The following is a 25317-nucleotide window of genomic DNA, read 5'->3' on the forward strand; positions in this document are numbered from 1 at the left end:
AATTGCAAACAATCTCAGTGTTTTCCCTGAGCGCCTCTGTGGGGCCAGCGATAGAATCATTGGAGGAACTTCTTAAAAATACTGTCGACCTGATACCTACCCAGGTCACTCTCAGAGGACGGGGCCCAGGAATGTGTGTTTTTATGGGCTGTCTTAACTGGATGCACAGCCAGGTTCAGGAAGCACCTGTTGATTAGGGAGGGCAGAAGATCTGGGTATAAAAGCCCACTCCCTTATTCATCATCACAGGAGCCCCAGAGTTCCCACGGTGGATAAAGTGGGATATTAACAGGGCCTTTCTCTCAACATCTGCAGAGAATTGAGTGAGAAGACAGACCTGAAAGCCCCGGATACGCTGCATCCCGCTAACGAACCAGAGCCTGCTCTGTAGATGGAAGGTCGTCGGAGGATGATGGAGGGTAAGCATTTCAGCCCAGTGAGTCTAACAGCCAACATCAAATATCATACACGGTGTGTCTGGGAGAGCAACGCAGCGGATTCCCCCAGAGAACACAGAGAAATGGCGAGCACTCACTGGATGTCGTTCACATAACATTACTGCCCTGAACACCGACGCGGCCAAGCCATGCAGTTTGATGAGCCACTGAGTGCGTACACCTGTATTAGTCTCCCCGGGGTCGCCATCACACGTGACCACACACCAGATGGCTGAAACCAACAGAAAAGTACCTTCTCTCAGTTCTGGAGACCAGACGTCTCAGATCAAGGTGTGGGCAGGGCTGGTTCCTTCCGGAGGCTCCAGGGGAGAATCTGTTGTAGGTTTCTCTCCAGAATCCGGGGGCTGCTGGCCATCCTTGCTGGTCCTTGACTTGTAGACACATCTCTCCAATCTCTGCTCCATCGTCACATGGCTTCTCCTCTCAGCGTCTCTCTCTCTGCGTCTCCTCTTCTTATAATGACACCAGTTATACTGGATTAAAGACCCACCCCCAGAACCTAAATGTCCATCGACAGAGGAATGGATAAAGAAGAGATGGGGTGTGTGTGTGTGTGTATGTGTGTGTGTGTGTATAAAAAGTTTATTAATTGCGTTCCTTGCAATAAATAAAATAACGGGAAGATTCCTGCCCTGGATCCCTATTTTGCAGTCACAACGTATGAAAACACTCGGTCTGTGACAAGGACCGCAGCATCCTGTACTTGGCAGCAAAGACTCTGAGCAAACTGAACCCAGAGCCCACAGAGTCAAGAGCCGTCGCCTTCGGATTATTTGCTTGGGGCAAAGACTGTGCCTGACACGCCGACTCCGGCATTACCAATCGAGGGGCAGTCGTCTTCCTGTTGCATTTTGCATCTGACCTTTCCCGTCTCATTGTTATGTGTTCAGATGATGGGATGGATTTTCAGATATCCTTGGGTCATCACCTTTCGTTCAACAGAAGTTTCCTGTGCCCTCATGCACTAAGACGTTTCTAAAGAACAGGCAACGTGCCTTCCTCATTGGAAAATCCATCAAGCAGCCTGGCAGAAACTGATTAGGATAAACAGGGATGAGTGATTAACATGCTGGTAACAGGCGTGAGCTTCTAGACAATGGATTATATCAAGGACTTTTTTTTTTTCCTGCTGCGTTGGGTCTTCGTTGCTGTGCACGGGCTTTCTCTAGTTGCAGCAAGCAGGGCTACTCTTTGTTGCGGTGCGCGGGCTTCTCGTGGTGGCTTCTCTTCTTGCAGAACACGGGCTCTAGACACACGGGCTTCAGTAGTTGTGGCACACAGGCTCAGTAGTTGTGCACATGGGCTTAGTTGCTCCGCGGCATGTGGGATCTTCCCGGACCAGGGATTGAACCCATGTCCCCTGCATTGGCAGGAGGGTTCTTGACCACTGCACCACCAGGGAAGTCCAAGTACATCAAGAACGTTTGCGAAGAGCTGCCTGTTCTTCTCCTTGTTTGGGGCCTGCAGTAAGTGCTGCACTTTCCTTCACCACAACACCGTGTCAGGAGATTGGCTTTATGGCCCACGGGCGAGTGGACCAAAGTTTGGTTCAGTAACAGGAGAATCAGGGGGTGCCCAATTCAGAGCATCTAAAAGCCACAAGAGTAGCAGACAAAGAATGGGTGTGAATGACGGAGGGGCATAACGGGTGAAAGCAAAATCGCCATCAGTGTCTTTCCCCCATGACACCATATGTTCCTTAGAAGTAGAGGGCTGAGCCATGAAACATCTCTGTTATGCCCAGGTCAAGCCCCAGCTTTGCAGCTGCCCACAGCTGCAAAGGGAAGCAACCAAGATGCCAAGCATGATGGGACTTCTGGAAAGTTCCAACCCGACGGGTGCATGATTAGGTTAAGAGCCTGGTTGTGCAAATTTGGAGGGGTGACAGGTGGCTGACACCTGCCCAGCTCCATGGGCAAGTCAGCCTGATGGAGAAGTGTCACCATGCTTCTGGGATGGCCAACAGCATCGCCTTTGAGGGCAGAACGTGGACCAGGGGATGCACGAAGAGGTCCTGTGGGCCCTCCCAGACTCAACGGGCTTAATTAAAATATTCAGAAACACAACCCCTGCTCCCTAGAGAAGCGTTCTTTGGGTTCCATCAACCACAGTCTCTGTTTGGCTGAGCAAGGAAGCTGAATGCAGGCAGGACCCGAGAGTCTGCAGGCGTGAGGGCTGCCATCAGCCAGGGAAGGCGGGTGGGGAGCAATACGTCGGATGTGGCCGGCTTCCCTAGGCTCCCAGGAGGAGCTGGCAGCAGGGGAAGAGACTCAGACGAAGGGGCCGCACAATAGTCTGTGGACCATTGAGTAGAGCAAGGATGTTTCCACGAAGAGTGGACCTCATGAATTATCCCGAGAATGTGTCCGTCATTACCTTTGCATGGTATCACGGCAGTCACATCCCGAATTAAAGCATCAGTGAGGAGATGCGTGCACTAGAAATGTGGCTAACAGATGTGGGCAAAGTTTCTTTCCTTGTCAAACACTTTCCATGAGGGGCGGGAAGGGAGGTCTGACAGGAGGTATTTGCTTATCAGAATTCACGTAATTCAGATTTGGACAAAACAGGACTCAGAAAAAACAAAAGACAAGAGCAACCATCCCCACCCACCCCGAATCCCTCTGCAACCTTCAGATTGTTCTTTTCCGAACAGAATAAGGAGAAAATTGATTTTCTCTGACTTACATTTCCTGGGCGGAAGTGTCCTGTCTCAGTGCCCATGTACCCAGTGCAAAAGTTATCTGGGATGCAATTGATTTCATTGAGAAAGGGCTTTCAAAGTAAGTATTTTATGTCATGAAAATCCCAGCCGTAGGAAGAATGGAGAGGTAAGGTTACAACTGCGGTTCTAATATAAGAAAATTAAGAAGTAGTGGGGGAGTTTCTTTTTTTATGTTGTCCTGAAAGATGTATTTTAATCAACGCAAAGCATAGCCAGCTACCATGTGACCCGGAATATGTCTGATAAATGCTCTATGCAAAAGCAAGGCTGAAAAGTGACAAAAGCGATATGAGATAAAATTTCTTACCAGCAACGTCCTTATCGAGGGACAAAGGTATCGATGAAATGAAGACACACATGAATTAATTCATTTCTGGGGATATCAGAGGAAAAGACTGTTCTCTCAGTTGAGCAAAAGCTGCAACATTTCAGCTCAGGAGAGAAGAGGCAAAAATTGAGGAAATACCATGTCGTAGGTCAAAGAGACAGCTCAAGTGAGCTTCTCCTGACATCCCTTCTGACAATTAAATTAAATATGATACCATCACAGGACACGGTGAAGCCACAGAATGAGTCTCTCCTGTAACACAGCGGAAAAAGCATATCGTAGAGGAGAGACACAAATGAGATAGGACCAGCAGCTGGCTGGTCATCCCCAGGATGCCCATTAATGCCTCTGGGCATCCCCTCCAAAATTCTGTGACTTTCTATGCGAGTAACTACAGTGGACAAGAGAGCCGTAATCACCACCATCACCATCACCATCACCATGATCACCGTCATCATCAACAGCATCATTCTATTATCACCACCATCACCACCATCATCATCAACATCATCATTCTATTATCACCACCATCACCACCATCACCATCAACATCATCATTCTATTATCACCACCATCACCACCATCATCACCATCACCACGATCGTTATCAACGCTCATCACCACCATCACTGTCACCATCATTGTCATGACATCTGCCATTCACTGAGATCCCACAAAGTACAAGACGTTCTCCACCCTGCATTCTTCTGGCCAGCACATTTTTTGTGTGTCCACGATGCGCCAGGGACCATGCAGAGGACTAGGAAATTGGTGACACAGTTACACAAACCACAGTACAATGTGTGAGGTGGGCGAGATGGAAGAGGGTCAGGGAGGAAGGAGTGGAGGCACCTGGGTTTAGGACACCTCCTTCAGGGTCTGCTGTGGAGGCTGAGAAGTGTCGGGTGAGTAGGTCAACAGCAGGAGGAGAGAGCTCATGTTCAAGTCTAGAGCTGGTGGGAGGAACCATGGAGGGGCTCCACCCGTAGGGGTTTAATCAGGTAAGGCAACTGCTTGGGCAGCCCAGAAATGGGAGGCCAGCCAGGAGGATGGGTTATGGACCAGGTAGCGAACAGGTGGAGTAGTGACAGGAGCACAGAAAAAGAAATGAATGCTTTGGAGAGATGTTTAGGAGGAAGACACAGTGCTCAGCTACTGGCTGCAGAAAGAGGACTGATGAGGAGCAAAAGCCACCAGGGAAAGCCCGGCGTCTAGCCTCCAGCTGGGAGGTGGCGGCACCACTGACCAAATCAGGGACAAGGAAGACGTCGCGTCCAGCCCTGAATGTGCTGCGTGGGCACAGAGGTCTAGCTGGCAGGAGTTTCCGAGAAAACTGCATCAGGGAGAATCAGCACCATGGGTGTGCATGCAATGCCCGGGAGAGGGGTGCTGTGTGAGATGCTAGGGTGACACACAAAGGGGTCCGGCATGAAAGGGGCAGTAAAGAAAGAGGAAACTGCACAGGAGGGTGGGAAAGCAGACAGAGCATCGTGCGAGGGGACGAAAGCGGATCTTTTAACGTAGCTGCTTTAAGGACGGTGCTTACAGCGTTTATCACAATTTTGCTAACTCAGACAAGTGCACTGTTACTTGATTAACCTTCCTCTCCAGCTATAATATAAACTCCATGCAAGCAAGAACCAAACTTATCTGATTATCTTCGAAAATAATTCAGTTGTCAAGTGCCCGTTCAGCGCCAGCAGCGGCTAAGGCTTGGGAACGTCCCCCAAGAACCAGCCAAATGGCTCTGGTGCTGGCTGGTGGCTGCTTCCAATTCTTTCAGAGATTTACGGTTCAATTATGAGGTCATAACGGTCTCATACCAATCATGAGGTGGAAGGAGGGATAAATTAGAAATTTGGGAGTAACATATACTATACATATAATAGATAAACAGCGAGGACCTACTGTAGAGCACAGGGAACTCTACTCAGTATCTCATAATAACCCATAATGGAAAAGAATCTGAAAAAGAACATATATATGTGTGTATAGAGAGAGAGAAAACGAACCACTTTGCTGTACCCCTGAAATTAACACAACATTGTAAATCAACGATACTTCAATTTAAAAAAGTAACAAATAAATGTATAAGAGAAGAAGAAAAAAGACTGTAGCATATGGGCCACAGTCCTTTCCCCATGACCACAGCAGACATCACCAATCCATCACAGTCTCCCTTGCTGAAGCATCGTTCTCATCTCACAGTATCAGGCAGCCAGAACCAATCAACCAGCCTCAGGCCTGGAAACTCACTTGTTATCCATTCAATTCATGCTTCAGGTGTAGACAGACCACCTGCCACCCTTCCAGCTGCTGCTACAAAATTAATTTCTTCAGAAGTTTAGTAATGAATGGATAGTAAATGATCCTGAATGCTTTACTGTTATCTTCTGAGAGAAATATGATTTTTTCTGTAAGGAAGTGAAGATGTAATTATGTCAGAGGGTATTTTTTAACCTGGGAGTCTATTCAATAGCTAGAGTTAAGCTAAACATTCTGTATCTAGGTTAGTAAGCAAGTTGAGCTATAACTTTGCTTTGGAAATTGCACAGTTAGGAAGAAAAGTATATGTAACACATAAAGTAAGCTTGGTGGCCATGACCCCTTTGAACGCTACAGATCAAGAGCTGGGAAACATTCTGCACAAAGGGCCAAGGAGTAAATACTTTTGGCTTTGTGGGCCATACAGTCTCTGTTGCAATTCTTCACTCTGTTGACCTCGGGCAAACACAGCTACAGACAGTAAGTAGATGAATGGGTGTGGCTGTTTCAATAAAACTTTATTTGCCAAAAAAAGGCAGAGGGCCAGATTTAGCTCAGGGTCTGAAGCTTGCCGATCCTTGATCTCCATCATCCTTGGAGGTCTGGAAAGAGTACTTAGGAACTTTACTACAGGCAGCAGCCTTCTGGGGGAGAGTTGTGACTTTTGGTCTTTCAACGTGGCGCTGATCTGTGCGTGATCTCCAATACTATTTGCATCAATCTGGGAAAATCCCGTTTTGAGGAGTGAGACATCCTTTTGCAACAGATAATCAAATAGTACCCCCCAGAGTCAAGAATAAATTCCCTTTCGTCCAAACGTAAACCCTATTTTTATTGGGTGATATTTTCTCTTTCTCATTCCAAGGCCACACTAATTTGCTCCTGCATCTTGTGAGATGAGAGATGAACAATTGTTTGCTGGGTGAGTATCCATTCATTAGTTTTTGAAGGAAACCATTACTGATTTGGTTTGTGGCTTCCCTGCTCTTCCCACTTGGGGCTTTATTTCTGCGCACTATGAGTACGTTCACATTCGTGCTTCCTAATTTTTACTTCACGCCCTGGGTGCCCAGTCACAATTTTGTTTTTTCATTTCATACGAGTACGAGAGCCTAGAGCAACATAAATTCTCTTCGTATTTTGGCTGTATCCCAGAGATGGTGACGCCCTGCACTTCCATTTCAAATATAAAATATTTTGTTACTGGCTATGAATCCCCTGTCGACATGCTTTACAAGGGGGGCTTTCGAAAATGAATGTAAGTTTGGGCCTTTGGAAATTCCACTTTGAATCAGAAGCATTAAAGGTTAAAAGGGGGCTCCTGCCACCTGTCAGCTGAGACACCAAGGTTACAGACAAACGGATGGGAAATGGGCAGCACCCCAAGTGTAGAAGCTCGCAGAGGAAATGCTGGGGGGTGAGAGGACGGGGCGCCCAACTCTGGGACCTCAGCCAGACCCAGGACGTGCCAAGGGGCCGGCCTAGGGGTTGGGGTGAGTCACGGAGGAAACCTGTGTGGAGAAACCTGAACCTGAAACCTGAATCTTGTTACCTGCAGGGGCAGCCACAGAGCAGGTGCTGACTCCCTCCCAAAGAAGTCCGTGGCCACGACCACAGGACAGGGGTGTCTCCACGGGGACTGGTCGTCCTCCCAGGGCTGCTGGGGGTGACACGTCTTGTGGAGAACACCGGAGTTCAGGTCCTAGGGGGTCATTCTCGGTTCTACTCAAAGAGGTCCCCAGGATGAGCCCAGGGACCCCAGAGGCAAGAGGCTGGTGGTTACAAAAACACATCCAGGTCCAGAAACTTCCCATCATCCCCAACTGAGACTCTGTCCCCATTCAAAACCCACTCCCCGTCTCCTGCCCACACCCCCCAGCCCCTGACACCCACCGTCCTACTTTCTGTCTGTATGAATCTCACTCCTCTAGGGACCTCACAGAAGTGGAACCTTCGGAATTTGTCCTTCGCGTCTGCCTTATTTCACTGAGCATCACAAGCTCAAGATTCACCCACGTGGTAGCAGGTGTCACAATTCACTTCCTTGGGGCTTCCCTGGTGGCGCAGTGGTTGAGAGTCCGCCTGCCGATGCAGGGCACACGGGTTCGTGCCCCGGTCCGGGAGGATCCCACATGCCACGGAGCGGCTGGGCCCCTGAGCCACAGTTACTGAGCCTGCGCGTCTGGAGCCTGTGCTCCGCAACAAGAGGCCGCGATAGTGAGAGGCCCGCGCACCGCGATGAAGAGTGGCCCCCGCTCGCCGCAACTAGAGAAAGCCCTCGCACGGAAACGAAGACCCAACACAGCCAAGATAAATAAAGAAATAAATAAATTTAAAAATAACTACTGTTCTCTGTTTAAAAAAAATAAAATAAAAAACTGAAGACGCTGTACCCTGCAACTCCCTCTCCTCTGGGTACACCCACCTACCGCCCAGCGCTGTATGCGGTCAGGCTTGCCCATGAGCATTTAAAATCCTGTATAGGGGGAATTTTGTCCTTTATAAAAATAGGTATTCGGTGCTAAAAAGAAAGGAGCTCTGAAGCCATGAAAAGACAGGGAGGAACCTTAAATGCCTATGACTGAGTAAAAGAAGCCCATCTGAAAGGGCTACAGACTGTGTGATTCCAACTCTATGACTTCCTGGAAGAGGCAAAACTGTGGAGACAGTCAAAGGATCGGTGCTAAAAAAAAAACAAATTAAAATACATACAAAAATAAAAGGATCAGTGGTTGCCAGGGGTTGGAGGGATAAACAGGCAGAACATAGAGGGCTTTTAGGGCAGTGAAACTACCCTGTACGCTACTATAATGGTGGGTACACGTCATCATACATTGGTCCAGACCCATAGAACGTATAACAGCAAGCGTGACCCCTAATGTAAACTATGGACCTTAGTTAGTAATGTGTGCATACTGGTTCATCAGTTGTAACAGATGTGGTGTATTCCTGCAAGATGTTAAGAACAGATGAAACTGTGGGGCAGGTATTGGGAATTCCCTGTATTTTGTCCTCAATTTTCTGTAAACTTTAAACTGTACTAAACACTAAAGTGTAGCAATTTAAAAAATAACAGTAACGTATAGAGAGACAAAGGGGTTTAGACATACCTGCCAGGTGAGCAGATCCTGCATGGTGACCCCTCACGCCACCACTGGGTACAAAGAAAGCATGTGCCTTCCAGGAGACAGGGCTTTTTACGACTTGTTTCCCTCAAGGAATCCTAACGTCCTCTCACGTTTAATTTTACATGCAGGTGATCCATGGCATTCGCTCCAAATGGGGAGGGTCGTTGTATAGGGCGAGGTTCCCAGTGACAGGTCCACCCCTGGAAAACCTACGCTGGGAAGCCAGCTCTACGGCAGGACATTTAGGAAACGCGTGCCATCACGGCTTGCCCTGTGCTCCCTTCAGCAGGTCTCCGAAGTGGATACGTGAAAAGGCGTCATCAATCAGGTACTCGAAACAGGAACACCCTGAGGACAAGTCAGGGCGGGCGGGCAGAAGCCCACGCCTGGGATGGTGATTACGCAAATGCCAAGGAAGGAGCGTACCAAGGCCTGGAAACTCCCCGAGCTGCACCCTCCCCGTCCACGCCCAGGCTTATCTGCAGGCATGGGGAGGAGGAGTGATGCAAACATGAGGCTGGAAAAAGACAAGGGCTGAATCAACTCCAAAGTGTAACCGGCCAAGTCCTGGAAGGGGAATTCCAGGTAAGGAGGTCAGCTCAGGACACACGGAGCTGGGCGGCCTGATTACCCAGACAGAGAGATGTCTCCACCTGGAGCTCCAAGACCTTGCAATACCTGCATCCCTCAGCACACGGCATCCTTGCCAGTCCCCCGCAGGCCAAACGGCGCCACCCAGTGGCCAACCATCACCCAGACGAATAGCTCTACATGGAAACACACAGTGGAGGACAAGGGCAAGCGGTCCACTCGTGGTGGCCGTGACCAGTGCCACATTCCTGGAGAGCTGCTCGGCAACCTGCATTCAACGCCTTTGACTCCTCATACGACATGTCAGAAGGCATCGGGGGAAGAGTACGTGTTTAAGATACAAAGACAAGGGCACCGAACACACGGGGTAACGAAACACAAGCCATCGATGAGAAGTGAGGCAAACACCCTGGGATATCCTGTCAACAGAAGCGTACGTAGCCATAAAAACAAGGACTTCTCTTTATTACAAAGCAAGACGCCCAACTAGACAGAACCTGGAAGAGTTTCTTCATGGATATGTACCTATAACGGATAGATACACACAACCCGGGTGGCAGCTGGGGTTCTGCTTCCTCATGGGCTCATGTTCTGGGTTTGAAGGAGCCGTACCTTCCCATGGGCTGTGGAGGCCCTAGAGCCCTCCCCAGCTCTCGGTACTCTCAGGGGTCTTGGGGCACATGCGGTTCCCTCTGCTGCGTTCTTGTCGCTATGAAAATAACAGGAAGGGTTATAACCCCACCATGTTTCTCCTGCCTCCACTGTGTCCCACCGACAGAGGCGTGACTACAATGTACAAGCCAGGGTCCCTGCGAGACCCTGGGCCAGCAACACCCACCCAACTCCCATCTGTTGAGCTGCTTGAGCTGCTTTCTGTCTTTCTCCATCCGCCTCTCTCTTTCTGTTTCCCTGCCTTCTCCATCTCTCCCCATCTCCAAGGGTTGCTCTATTTCTGGGTTCCTTCTAGGACTCTGAGTTCAGACTCAAATTGTCCACTTATTAACGGCATGATGTTAAGAGGCTTCCCGAAACTCTTTGTGCCCTGGTGTCCTCACTTGTAAAAAGGGAATAGTGACAATAACTCCTTCCTAGGAGAGGACCACGTGAATCCATACACGTAAAGCATTTAAAACAATACCCACTACAGAGCACGTATCCAACACGATGCAGCTGTGTACGCTAATGATCATCATTTCTAACAAAAGGCGGTTTGGTTTGGTTATTTGTTTTGCTGAAGCTCGTTATTCTAACTTCAGTAGCTTATTAAAGAGGGGCTACCAAAAAAAAAAAAAAAAAGAGGGGCTACACATTCTGGTTTGCCACAGACCATTCTCATTTATCTTTTTTGGGGGGCGGGGGGCGGTACCCTGAGGGTACTTCTCAAATTTCAACATGCAGGGGTGCAGACCTCAAAGAGAAAGTGACAACTGGTTGGGCTGAGGAGTCAAAGGTCAGAGTCTGGGGCGCCTAGGGCAGCTGGAATGGAGGCGCAGAATCCTAAATGAAAGGCCACAGGGGCAGGAGCTGAAAATTCCGAGTAGAAAATCCCGTCGCAACCTCAGCAGACTAGTGAACTGCAGAAACACGGCAAGACACCAAGGAGTTCAGGGGCAAACTGCAGCTGGAAGGTTGAAAGATGTGAGCGGAGAAATTTCAGCCACTGCCTGGTGCTGGGGAGACAGGATGACACTTGCATCTTGCCAGGTTGCAGGGGCTCAGTGAACAGCTCAGAGTCTCACCTGAATCCTGAGATGGGCTACGTCTTAGAACAAAGGATCGAGATTGAGAGCTCCGTATCTTAAGATTGAGAGCTCCATCCAAGGCCCAAGGGCAGAACTGAAATAGACTCATCATGACAAGACGTGAAGCCAAGGTAACCCACCAGTGATAGCACTGTCCACTACAAAGCTCAACACTCTTCAGAGGCAGATAACAGAACGCAAAATCTCTACAGTGGATCAATCACAATGTCCAATACACACAAAAAAATGACTAGACATGCAGACAAATGGGAAAATGTCACCTGCTGTCAAGAAGGAGAAAAATCAATAGAAACAGACCCAGAGATGACGTAGCTGTTGGAATGAAGAGACAAGAACTTTCAGGTAACAATTATGAATTAAAGCATTTACAAGAAAAGATGGAGGTCAAGGGTGAAGAAAGGAAGAACGTCAGGAAAGACATGTAAACTAAAAATAACCAAATGGAAGTCCTAAAACTGAAAAATACAGTTAGTTTTGAGGACAACAATAGTCCGAGGATGGGATTACAAGTGGACTGCACACAAATGAAAAACAATTTGGTGAACGTGAGATAGTTCAATAGAAATCATTCAAGCTACAGCACGAAGGAAGAAAAGGAAGTTGGACAAAATGAACGGAGCTCGATGAAAGGTCAGACGGTGTCACGTAACCTACCACATGCGTGATTGTGGACTGACAAGAGGGTGGAAAGAACAAAGCAGGAAACGCATTTGAAGAATAGTGGCTAAAAGTTGTTCAAATTTTATCAAAACTTCCTACCCCACGGCTACGGGGAGCTTTTTAAACCCAAGTAGGATAAACACGGTGAACCACACACAGGCGTGTTATCAAAATTCTGAAAACAAGTTAAAAAAAAAAAAGAGGAAAGAAGGCACATTATATTCGGGAAATAATGATAATAATTATAGCTGATTATAGTTCCGCAACGGGAGAGGCCACAACAGTGAGAGGCCCGGTATCGCAAAAAAAATAAACACAAATAATTATAGCTGATTTCCTATCTGAAACAATGAAGGCCAGAAGGCCAGGTCACAACAACTTTAATATCCTGGGGGTAGGGCAGTGTTTTCAACCCAGAACTCTACGTGCGTGGAAAACTGCTCTCACGAATGAAGGCGGAATAATGCTACCTGCAAACACTTAGGACCATGTGAATCTCCCACCCTGCTCTGAGGAGACAGTGAAACTTTCCTCTTCAGGAAAAGGTTTTAAAACGAAACCTGCAATAAGTGAAAATAAATATTTACCTTCAAGGCACTACAGTACCTTACGGAGCCTCCAAATATCTGTTAGAAAGTGGATCGAAGCGATTTCTAACACGCTAACGTCACGGGCTCTGCACACCCCAAACCACGCATCACAGAGATAGTAACACGGAGAGGACCACAGATGTGTGCAGAGCTGGGCACGGGCTGTTCTCATCAGAATCTTGACAACAATTTCAGAGGCAACGTCCTTTTCACTGAAGGAGAAGCTCCTTCCCGGAAACATTAACCTCTGGGTCTCATTTAAGTGTTTCAAATATCATTACATAATCCTCCAAGTGTTATTTTTTTAAAAAACCTTTCTTACTATATGTTTATCTTCTATAACAACTAAGGACGACTTCATTTCCCCCAGGAGGAAACATATCATGGAAGTAACATTTCCAGAATAACTTTTAGAGACGGTCACGCGAGCAGGTTCTCTAATTACCAAGTTTAAAAGCACGGAGCGCCTTGAGGTGTGTTAGAAGGGAACGGTCAAAATCAATTTCCTCGGCGATGATTCCTCCCCACAAATGAAAAGAGGAGAAACACGGCACAGGATAACAGGACAATGCAGGAGGGAGTGAAAATATTGCATAAATTGTTGGTGGGGGAAATAGAACTTTGGATGCACGATGAGAATGAAAATTCTTCCCTGTGGGTTTTTTCTTCTATTATTATTCCTGTAAGTGTGTATAGACGAGCTAAGGAAACTAGGCAGACAATCGCCTCCCTCATGGAAGTCACCTTGACGGTGCTTCCAAAGGTTAACATTAATCATTCCCGAGCCTGAGAAATGAAGAGCCCTTCACAGGAAGAACACGGTGTGAGCAGTAATAACATTAAATGTTCACAAAGGGCTGTGCTGCGCCTTCGTCCCTTCAGAAAAGACACGATGACCTTCTAAACTTCCTTTTTTTTTTCTTTGTTAATAGAATTGACTCGCCGAATGCCATTTTTTTTTAATTGCAGTAGAGTTGATTTACAATGTTGTGTTGGTTTCACAGCAAAGCAATTCAGTTACACGTACACATGCATCTATTCCTTTTCAAATTCTTTTCCCATGATAGGTTATTACGAGATATTCAGTAGAGTTCCCTGTGCTCTACAGTGGGTCCTTGTTGGTTGTCTATTTTATATATAGTAGTGTGTATATGTTAATCCCCAACTCCTAATTTATCCTGCCCCCCTTTCCCCTTTGGTAACCATACGTTTGTTTTCTATGTCTGTGAGTCTGTTTCTGTTTTGTAAATAAGTTCATTTACATCATATTTCAGATTCCACGTATAAGTGCTATCGTATGATATATGTCTGTCTCTGTCTGGCTTACTTCACTTTGTATGATCATCTCTAGGTCCCTCCAAGTTGCTGCCAATGGTATGATTTCTTTCTTTTTATGGCTGAGTAGTATTCCACTGTATATATGTGCCACATCTTCTTTATCCATTCATCTGTTGATGGACAGTTAGGTTGCTTCCATGTCTTGGCTATTGTAAATAAATAGTGCTACAATGAACATTGGGGCGCATGTATCTGTTCAACTTATGGTTTTCTCCAGGCATTGTTAAACCTTCTAATTGCCCACAGGAAATCATCTGTCTGTATGAACACCTGTCTAGTGTCTGTCTATCCAGGCATGCCTGCTCACTGTCTACCTCAGGACACCAAGTTAAAGATGAAAGGGGGACATTCCACAGAATTCCTGGCCAGCACTCTGCAAAACTGTCAAGGTCATCAAAAAACAAAAAACAAAAAACACGGAGAGTCTAAAACATGATCACAGCCAAGAGGAGCCTAAAGAGATGGGACAACTAGATATTACCGTAGCATCCTGTGTGGGATCCTGGGATGGAAGAAAGGCATTAGGTAAAAACTAAGGAAATTCGGAAAAAACATAAGGTCTTTAGTCAGGGATCATAGACCAATAAGGTGCTTTCACTGTGAGACACGAACTTAACACAAGATATTAAGGATGGAGAGAACTATAGACATAGGGTATGTGGGGACTCAGGAACCTTCACAGCTCTTCTGTAATCTAGAACTGTTCCAAAATTAAAAGTCCATTTTTTTCAAAATCCACTTATTAAATCATTCACCATCACGTCACAACTGTCAGAGAGGCTGTCATCAAAAAGACCACAAATAACAAATGCTGGAGAGGGCGTGGAGAAGAGGGAGCCCTCCTGCACTGTGGCTGGGAATGTAAGTTGGTGCAGCCACTCTGGACAACAGGATGGAGCTTCCTTAAAAGTAAAAAGAGAGCTACCATATGACCCAGCCATCCCACTCCTGGGCATATACCCAGAGAAAACCATAATTCGAAAACACACACGCACCCCAACGTTCATAACAGCACCGTTTACGCCAGCCAAGACACGGAAGCCACTTAAGTGTCCACAGACAGATGAATGGAGAAAGAAGATGTGGTGCATATATACACAGTGGGATACTGCTCAGCCATAAAAGAGAATGAAATCCTGCCATTGGCAGCAACATGGATGGACTTGGAGGGCACGATGCTAAATGAAGGAACTCAGACAGAGACAAATAGTCTATGATCTCACTTATATGTGGAATCTAAAAAATACAGCAAGCTAGTGAATATAACAAAAAAGAAGCAGACTCACAGATACAGAGAACAAACGAGTGGTTACCAGTGGGGAGAGGGAAGGGGGGAGGGGCAGGATAGGGGGAGGGGATTAAGAGGCACCAACTACTAGGTATAAAATAAATAAGTGACAAGGTTATGTTGTAGAACACAGGGAATATAGCCAATATTTTTCCATAACTATAAACGGAGTATAACCTTTACAGTTGTGAATCACTATACTGTACACGTGAAATATATAACACTGTACATCAACTGTACTTCAATTAAAAAAAATGAAAGGGGGAAAGAAAAGGATGCCTGTAGGAAACAGGAAACTGTCAATAAGGGCCATTTTAAGTTAAATCAAAAAGACAGGAGAAAACCATAATTTGAAAAGATACATGCACCCCAGTGTTCATAGCAACACTATTTACAATAGGCAGGACATGGAAGCAAACTAAGCGTCCATCAATAGATGAATGGATAAAGAAGATGTGGTACATGTATACAATGGAATACTACTCAGCCATAAAAAAGAACGAAATAATGTTATTTGCAGTGGCATGGATGGGCCTGGAGATTATCATACTAAGTGAAGTAAGTCAGACAGAGAAAGACATATTATATGATATCGCTTGCATGTGGAATCTAAAAAATGGTACAAATGAACTTATTTACAAAACAGAAATAGAGTCACAGACGTAGGAAACAAACTTATGGTTACCATGGGAGAGAGGGGGGAAGGGATAAATTAGGAGATTGGGATTGACATATACACACCACTCTATATAAAATAGACAACCAACGAGGACCTACTGAACAGCCCAGGGAACTCTACTCAGTATCTCATAATACCCTATATGGGAAAAGAATCTGAAAAGGAATATATGTATAAAACTGAATCATGGTGCTGTATACCTGAAACTAACATGATATTGTAAATCAACTATACTTCAATAAAAAATGATACAGGGACTTCCGTGGTGGCCCAGTGGTAAAGAATTCACCTTACAACGCAGGGGACGCGGGTTTGATCCCTGGTCAGGGGAACTAAGACCCCACATGCTGCGGGGCAACTAAGCCAGCACGCCGCAACTACTGAGCTCGCACGCCTCAACTAGAGAGCCCGCGTGCCACAAACTACAGAGCCCACACGCCACAACTAGAGAGAAGCCCGCGCGCCACAACGAAGAGCCTGCATGCTGCAACTCAGACCCGACGCAGCCAAAAATAAATAAATAAGTAATCAATAAATCTTTTTAAAAAATGATACAAATGAATTTATTAACAAAACAGAGTCACAGACATGGAAAACAAACTTACGGTTACCAAAGGGGAAAGGTGGCGGGGGGGGATAAATTAGGAGTCTGGGGTTAACACAGACACACTACTGTATACAAAATACATAACTAATAAGGACCTACTGTAGAGCACAGAGAACTCTGCTCGATATTCTGTCATAACCGAGAAAGGAGAACAATCTGAAAAGGAATCTATGTACATGTATAACTGAATCACCGTGCTGTACACCTGAAACTAACACGATATACTTTAATTTAAAAGATTTTTTAAAAGAATAACGTTAAGAAAGGTGTAAAATTGTCCAGGAAGACACTGCTGACCGTGGAAAAGTGTGGAACAGTGACACAAAGCAAGGGATGCCTTTCTCCTTTTAAAAACAAAGAACAGACACCACATTTCCTAGGATTTGGGACTAGGGAATTCCCTCGTGGGTTGCGTGTGTCACTGTGAAATGGGCAAAGCAAAGTTTACCTGCCTGGAGTCCTTTTAAAAGTATTTAAATTATCTGTTTCCATTTGGGTTCATTTGAACGTTGTTATGCCATTTTGCTGTTTCTTTTTGTGGTGTTCGGGTTTTTATTGGTATTTGGGGGTGGGTTTTTTTTTTTTTTTTTTTTTTGGTAAATTAGCAAGACTATTTGCTCCAAATAAGAGAGCTTGCATCAGCACATAATTACTCAAGAACAATAAAGGTTTTGGTACCATGGATACATGGTGATAAGGTATGAAAAGTCTCTTCCCTGGAAATCTCTAGGTTGAGAAATGATTGATTCCTGAGACCATACTCGCGAATATATCGTTCCGAAAGCCAAACTAGTTATACACTGATAGGCAGGTATCCTCCCATCCCAGCCCCAAACATGACCTCAACTGACTGTGATGTCAAAGGCACATGGTACAGCACAGAAAGCATTCAACGAAGAACTAAGAAGAAAGGGTCAGTACAGAGATGAGGGGGGAGGTAGGCTACAGAGAAATTCGGCATTTAGAAATAATTGTGTTAGGGAACTCTACTCAATACTCTGTAATGACCTATACAGGAAAAGAACCTGAAAAAGAATAGATACATGTATTATGTATAACTGAGTCACTTTGCTGTACAGAAGAAGCTAACACAACACTGTAAAGCAACTATACCCCAATAAAAATTTCCAAAAGAAAGAATTGTGTTCTCGACAGTCATCTGCTAGTCTCAGGCTATCTGCTGATTTGCTCCAAAAAAAAAAGAGAAGAATCCAGAGAATCATGGAAGAGCCATAAGCGAGGAACAGGTGGGGCTCCCCCTGGCCAAGTGGGAAGCCGGGGGATGTGGGGACAAGACCCTCAGAGGCTGCAGCAGGGCAGCTAGTCTGGACAGAAGCACCTCTGCAGGGCTGTGGGTTCCACTCCTGAGAGCATCCCGACCCAGACTGGGTCCGGCCGAGTCTGCAGGGAGCTAAACCAAGAGGAAGGGTGAGGGCCGACCGACGGCCACCGATGCACAGGGAGACCCAGTGTCCCCACCGGCCCTGCCCTTGCACAGCGGGTCCCCGGCACAGGGAGTGCCCCTCTTCCCCCGGGACTGGCTGGACCTTGGCTTGGGGGAATCCCGAGGCTGGATGCGAATTCAGCAACGACAGTTCGAGGACCACCACCAAACCACCCTCCTCTGGCCAGGTCTCAGCATCTCCCACCTGTCCCATGGACCCCTCCAGGCGTGCACGGGCTGCGGTGTCCACGGACCGACTTCCAAGTGCCAGGCTTCTCGTGTAAAATACGGACAGCGCTGCCTTCATGTCTGGTTCAACGCGCAAGAGGAATTTTAAAAGGTACGTGTGCGTGTGTCATCAAGGGTTCACTCCCTCACTGGACCAGCCCCCGTGGGAGTGGCCACGCTCACCCTGGCTCAGACCATATCCCTGCTGCAGACCTCAGGGGTCACTCAGCTTGTGTCCAGACACCTCCCCGGCCCCCATGTCCCCTCCCAGGCCAGGGGGAACCTGAGCTTCCCTGAGCGCTGCCAGCTTCTGGGCAAGGGCAGCTCCAAGCAACACAAGGACCAGCGCAGGGCTGCTACCCACCAAGGACGCCCAGCCTCGCCCTTTCCATAAACACGGATGCCCGAGGAGGGGGCTGCCAGCAAGTGGGGTGCAGGCAGGCTGGGGTTTGGGGCTTGTGCAGACCCCTGGGCTCTCTCTGCTGTCGGTGTGCACCTGACTGACTGTCCGCCCCGACGGCTACTTCTCCCAGATGCAAACTTCATGGATCTACCTGGTGTCACTTGCTAGAAATGAAGACACAGGAGCAGACACAGCCGAGGCTCTGTCACCAGCCTTGACCAGAGGGACGCTGACATCACCGTCCTGGGTGATCAGGAATCACCGCCCTGCCCAGCGCAGGCCCTGGGGGCCTCCCCTCCAGCACAGAGCTGCTACGGAGGCGTTTTCCCTTTAATCCGTGAGCTTTCTGCACAAACCATGAGTCGCAGCGTACAGAGCTGATGCCACCAGGAAACTGTCTAAAGATGTTCTAGAACGTTCCTTCCTCCCATCAATCAGGGCTGCGGATTACAGCTCTGTCAGAACACATGAAGCTCTTACACGTTTTACGGAAGCACACGTAGCCCCAGATGAACCTCGACACCTTGACTGGTTAGGGCTGTAACACGAGCGAGTTTGGGTGAATTATTTTTTCATCCTTTCCAGCGCTTTTTCAGGTCATGAAAAGAAGCCCACGCTTTGGCGGTTCCCACGAGGCTCCTCTTTTGGTCTGGAAATTATGGTTTCATGCGGTCACGACAGCAGCGATTCTTAAACTTGAGGGGGGCAGGGGGATTCCCGGGGAGGGCGTGGGAAAATGCAGGTTCCCGGCCCCGCCTGCAGAAGTTTCCGTGCTCAGGGCTGAAAATCAGCACTTCTAACCACCTGCCCCTGGTGACGCTACTGCTAGAGGCCCGGGAAATACACACTGGGTGGAAACCAAGGCGTTGGAGAGAGAGGCCCCCTGAGCCACTGCAAACTAGGGACGGGGTAGGAAACTACCCCATGTGACACGATCAGCTGTCGCAACAGTGGACCACTTCTGCCCCGGGGCAGGCGAGGGAGAGAAGCAGCGCCTCCGTCTGCAGGAGCTGCCTGGTGTTGCAGGAGAGCTGTGGAAGCCCCTCTGTGTTCTGTCTCAAGATCAAAGGCATCCTAGTAGATGCCTAATGAGAACCTGCCGTACAGCACAGGGAACTCCACTTCACGGTACAGCAGAAACTAACACAACATTGTAAAACAACTCTACTCCCATTAAAAAAAAAAAAAAAGGGGGAGGAAAGGAAAAGGATGAAAGACATCCTGCCACGAGGGCAGGGGAGACATTGGGAATGTCAGCACGCCCCAGCCTTGGGCAGAGGGCCGGACGGTCAACCTGGAACACCCACAAGTGGGAGTCTTGACACAAAGGGACAGATACGGCCTTACCCGTCCGTCCGGGGTTTTCATGTGTCTCTCGGGAATCGCCATCTGCCCACAGATGGGAATCCTCAGCTTCTGGGTGATGCTTGAAACACCCTGGCTCTGACGGCCAAGAACGTGACCTGCATGTGCTTTTTTTGAACATAAGGCACCAGGCTTGGGCTCAGAAAGCACCGGAGAGCGTTGGTATCAGGAAAGATGTGAGGGCCGTGTGTGTATCCCCCGGGTTCAATAGGTAGAGGAGGCCCCGGGGAGGCACGACGGGGCAGCGCCGATCCCCGTGAGACCCGGCAGGTCCTGCTTGGTACATCTTCCCTTCAAGAACCCGAGAAAAGTAGGTGTACCTGCCGGAGGGTGCCTCCAACGGTTCCTGAGTGAACACGGGCCTCAGAGGGCCCTGGAGATCGACAGGGAATGAAAAAGGGCCCCAGTTTCACAAGGAACGCCCTCCCCAGCAGGTGCCGCGGTGGCAGCGTGCTTGCTGCCACCTTCCACGCCCCAAGGAGGACAAAAGCTCCCCCAGAGAAAAGCCCAAGAATCAGAGACACCGCTGCCCAGAGCCACGTCCACCATCCGGGTCCCTGAGCCCACGCCAGGGCCTGCAGCCCCCAGACCAAGCAGCAGAGCCATCTGTCCACCGGGCAGTAGAGTACCTTTGTCATTGAGGGTTTCCTCTCTTATCTTTCTCACAGCTTCTTCCGCTTTGCCTTCGTTATTTCCGCCTACAAGGAAAAGAAAAGATACAATTCAGGGTAAGGAAGCTACCCCATGTGAAACCATGTTTTCTTGAGACAGTAAACACAGCCCTACAACACGCTAAGTGTCTCCTTCCGTCCTGGCATTGAATTTGGCCATCGGAGCAACTGTAGCGGATTCAGCGTATCCACTGAAGATGCATTTTCTTTAGGTGGATTGGTCAAAAGGATGCCTTTCTGGGACATCTTACTTTTCAGTAATTCCAGGGACACGAAGCACCTAGTGGCATCGGGACCACGGGGACACCAAGAGCATATGAGCGTGAAACTGTCAGCAGAAATGTCAGACTAGACATAGATCTTTCGAGAGACTTTTGGTCCAGGCGACCGCTCTGTTCACAGTGGCTTGAGCTATAAAAACCATCACGGGGGACTTCCCGGGAGGTCCCGTGGTTAGGACTCTGCGCTTTCACTGCCGAGGGTCTGGGTTCCATCCCTGGTCGGGGAACTAAGATCCCGCAAGCCGCGTGGCACGGCCAAAAAAAAAAAATTAATTAAAAAAAAAAAAACCATCGCGGGACATTCCCACCATGAGCTCGAGATGTCTCCTCCCGTTACCCGTGACTCCGTAAAATCAGCGGGTGCGATGCTGGGAACGTTCGCTTAGAAGGGTGGCGATGGGTCTCTTGTGAAGGATGAGGGTGTCCCCGTTGAAATTTGGGGCGAAAGAAAGTGAATGAGGTTTCTTTAATGCCTGAGGAGGTGAAACTGTGTTGACCGTGAGGGTAGAGCCTGGAGGGCAGGCGGGCTGTTCTTCCCTACGTCTGTGCGCAGACAGCCCTCACTTTAAGGGGGTCCTGATGTATCTGCTGCTCGGGGTGGGGAGAGGCCAGGCCAGCCTGCTTCCCAGGCAGCATCCCTGACTAAGGAGCCGGCCTCAAGCAGCGCCTCTCACCTTGTGCAGAAGCCACACCTGAAACTCCCTGGGGGCTGCGTCACAGGAGACCTCCAACAGGGAGGCCAGAGCTGGCACCTGTGAACACGGGCTGGGCATGGAGCCCTGACGCCCAGAGAACCAACAGGGGGCAAGAGGACACCGCTGAGGGGCCTGGGAGGGTCCTGCCCACATCACCCTCCCACCTGCAGCCACAGCCCCTCCTGGGAAGATGCTGGTTCTCTCGGGTCAAAGCCTACTGAGGTCTCCGTGAAAGTACACGACCAAGCAATCCTTTTATCATGCATTTCTGCACGCTGTTTACGTACCCGTGGTCTCACTTACACACTCTAAGAGTATCCCCTACTATTTTCCTCTGTGTTATGTGCTCTGTGTCACTGACAAGTGTCCCCAAATGAACCTAGGCAATGCCCTTTGCAAAACAAAACAACAAAAAAGATGTTTACAGCAACGGGTGTATCTGTAACAAACATATAAGAGAGGAGAAGTGGTGAACCCGGGGGAATGAGAAATGCCCCCGCTGAAGATAAACGTGGCAAAGGACATCTCTGCGGGCGAACGAAAAGGAATGTAGAAGCTGTCACCGCCTCGGAGAAGTTCAGAGCTGCAGACATCAAGAAGATGCAGCCGCAGAAGTCCTCTGCACCTCCAGCTCCTCAAAGAAATAAACATTATGCGGTTATGACGTGGTTTTGCTGGGAGAGCCTTCCTGCACTGCAGGAGTGCAGGGGCAGGATGGCAAAGAAGCATGTCTTCCATCCCTAAATGTTCCGGGCATCAAAGACCAAAAAAAACAAGAATCCATGGGGTAACTGAGGGCTGCAGACACGTATGAGCTTGTTTCTGAAACTTGTGCAATTTTTAAACATTAAAACACCATCTGCTGCTGGGCTACCCTCCAGCCTGAGACCATCTTGACATCAAGGGCTGGCGTAGCAGAAGCTCAAATGAAGTCAGAAAGACATAAGTGTCCAGAGGAAGAAAGAAAGCTGAGGGTGGGCTGGGGAGAAGCGATGGAACTGCAGGACAAACTGGCCACGGCCAGCAGCGTCCCCCGACGGGCAGCTCACTGCGTGCTCAGGCAATCAGGATATGACATCGGCTCTAGGCGGGATCTAAACAAAACTGACACGTATGAACTTATTTACAAAACAGAATCAGACTCACAGACTTAGAGAACGAACTTGTGGTTACCAGGGGGGAGGGATACATTTGGAGTTTGGGATTGACTTATACACGCTGCTAGATATAAAACAGATAACCAACAAGGACCTACTGTAGAGCACGGGGAACACTACTCAGTACTCTGTAATGACCTCTATGGGAAAAGAATCTGAAAAACAGTGGATATATGTACACGTATCACTGATTCACTCTGCCGTACACCTGAAACTAACACAACACTGTAAATCAACTATGCTCCGACAGAAGACAGAAATTTAAAAAATTAAAAAGAAATCAAAGAAAAAAATATTCAGACAGTCAGGGCTGGATTGTGTGGGAGGGATGGAGAGGCACTTTGGGGGCAAAGGTCATCTTCAGCAGCTGCCTCTTATGGGCTGGATATGGGATGCTTGACCCTACACAGCTGCCAGTGCTGCCCATATATCTCCGGAGTGCTGGCTGCGTACCCGGAAACACTCCGCCACGACAGCAGCAGGGCTCAGACGCAGTGGGTCCGCCTTCCGCTCAGCCTTCGTGCAGCAGGGGTTAGGTTTTATACGCGCTGCAGTGCAAGGCTTCAGGGGCACCAAGTCGAGTGGGAAGGACAACCTCTCACATCCAGGTCCGCTCCCTGAAGACAGCACCCTAGCCACCAGATTGTAAAGATCTGCGAGAAGCAACACAACTGCCACCTGTTTAAAAAAAAAAAAAAAAAAAAAAAGATACTGGACCCAAATTAGGGCCAGCACACTACGGACCCGGGGCCAGATGTGGCCCATCGCTTAGACAGCCATGTACTTTAAGTATTGGCCGTGCTGATTTCCTGCTGTAAGGGCAGAGCTGATCAGCATGAGAGAACTATGATAATATTTACCATCCAGCCTATAGCAGAAAAAAACGTTCCAACCCCTGGTCTAGACCTTAGATGACCGCTTATTAAGAATTATGAATAAAGAGGGATCTTCCACCAAAACAGTATTTTGAAACAGTAGGAACTAAGGTACTGTGAACAGATGGGAACCTGAATAATTCATGCATTCTTAGCAACACTAATGGGCTGGACTCGGACCCAGACTATCATTTCAATTCTTCAGCAAGTAATTGATTATTCTGTAAATATTCATGGCCTCGGGACTGAGAGTGTGGAATTGATGAAACCCATCTCTTAGTCTGTGTTTAATAGAAAAATGCATTCTGCCCAATGATAATGTTTCATTAAGTGACCTTGTCTCCAGCTGTCACGTAAGAAGAAAAACTGTCCCTCTCAGGATATGTTCAGCTATCCCCTCAAAGACACACAGAGGCGGTAAGACTCCCTATGTGACCGGATTGACAGGGAGGGTCAGAACTGTGTCCCTCGGGGAGAGTTCAATCAGGGACATCAGAACGTTAGTGGGAAAGGAGACACAAGTGGGCGAGGATGTGCTGTCTACTCTCTGTTTAACTCGAGAAGAGTAGAAATTTGGTGCTGACGGATGCCATACCTGATGCTCAAGAAACATCCCCTAAAGGAGGTGACACCAGTCAGGGCTCCAGTCCTCTAACGCTTGGGTGCCCAGGCTTGCTCACGTATGCTCAGTGCCCATGTCCCAGGCTTGCTCACATATGCTCGGTGCCCGTGTCTGCAGTGCATACTCATCACCCAGCTAGACCTCATCCTGACCTTCCCTCTAGATCTCCTCGTGACCTAACCCTCTAGACTTCCTCATGAGCTAAAACCACCACACTGAGGCAAAAAGCACAGAAATGGGGCTCTTTTTACTTCTCTGTCTTCCAACATCACCTAGTTTCACTAGGAATGAAGAAGATGAAGGTGCCTGCAGTGGAGGGATCACAGGGGCAGAGACACCCAGCACTGGATGCCAGCCTCCCGTCTTTGCTCAGACTAGAAAGCTCCTCCTGGATTGCTCCACCAGCATCTTCCCACCACTAGCCCAGGCCCAGCCGGTCCTCAGAGGGGATGCATGGCTCTTCCTTTACAAGAGCTGACATCACTTTGACCAAGTCTTCCAAATATCGGCAGAAATCCAAGACATGGAAGGCTTGTCATATCTCTAATGAGACCACAGAGGCTGCCCCTCCGTGGAAAGTCAACAAATCAGGGGGCTAGAGCCCATCCCCATCTCACAGTCTCCCTGCAGTCTTGAGATCTGCTCCCAGCCTCTGCTCCCACATCCTACCTCCTTGATATTCTCAGGCCCCAGAGAGACATAAACAGTTCACAGAGGTGCTCAGGTTGATAAAGGAGCCTCAGATATACATTCTCAGATGCATCCCCTCTCCCACAAGACCTCCTGGTCTGCAAGCAACCCATCTTCATCTAAGGGGCGTTACGGATAGTGATAAAATAAAGTTGGTAATTTCAAGTTCAGAAACTTTTAACATGTCCACATCTATCAAGAGAATAGGAAAGGCAGGGAGGGGGGATGAACTGGGAGATTGGGATGGACATATATACACTATTGATACTATGTATAAAATAGATCACTAATGAGAACCTACTGTATAGTACAGGGAACTCTACTCAGTGCTCTGTGGTGACCTAAATGAGAAGGAAATCCAAAAAAAGGGGATAGGTGTATATGCATAGCTGATTCACTTTGCTGTACGGCAGAAACTAACACAACAGTGGAAAGCAACTATATTCCAATAAATAAAAAAAAAAGA

General features: G+C 48.0%; 1 protein-coding gene across 1 annotated transcript in view; it reads right to left on the reverse strand.

The window, feature by feature from the left end:
- Positions 1 to 25317, reverse strand: part of LOC309839703 (polyprenol dehydrogenase-like) — a 192746-nt gene that overhangs the window by 133494 nt on the left and 33935 nt on the right. The window contains exon 3 of the mRNA XM_082681596.1: positions 20490 to 20558. Coding sequence (XP_082537722.1) covers positions 20490 to 20558 — 69 coding nt within the window. The remainder of the gene's footprint in view (positions 1 to 20489; positions 20559 to 25317) is intronic.

This window comes from Grampus griseus (assembly GCF_964374135.1).
Source record: "Grampus griseus genome assembly, chromosome: X".
Taxonomy (NCBI): domain Eukaryota; kingdom Metazoa; phylum Chordata; class Mammalia; order Artiodactyla; family Delphinidae; genus Grampus; species Grampus griseus.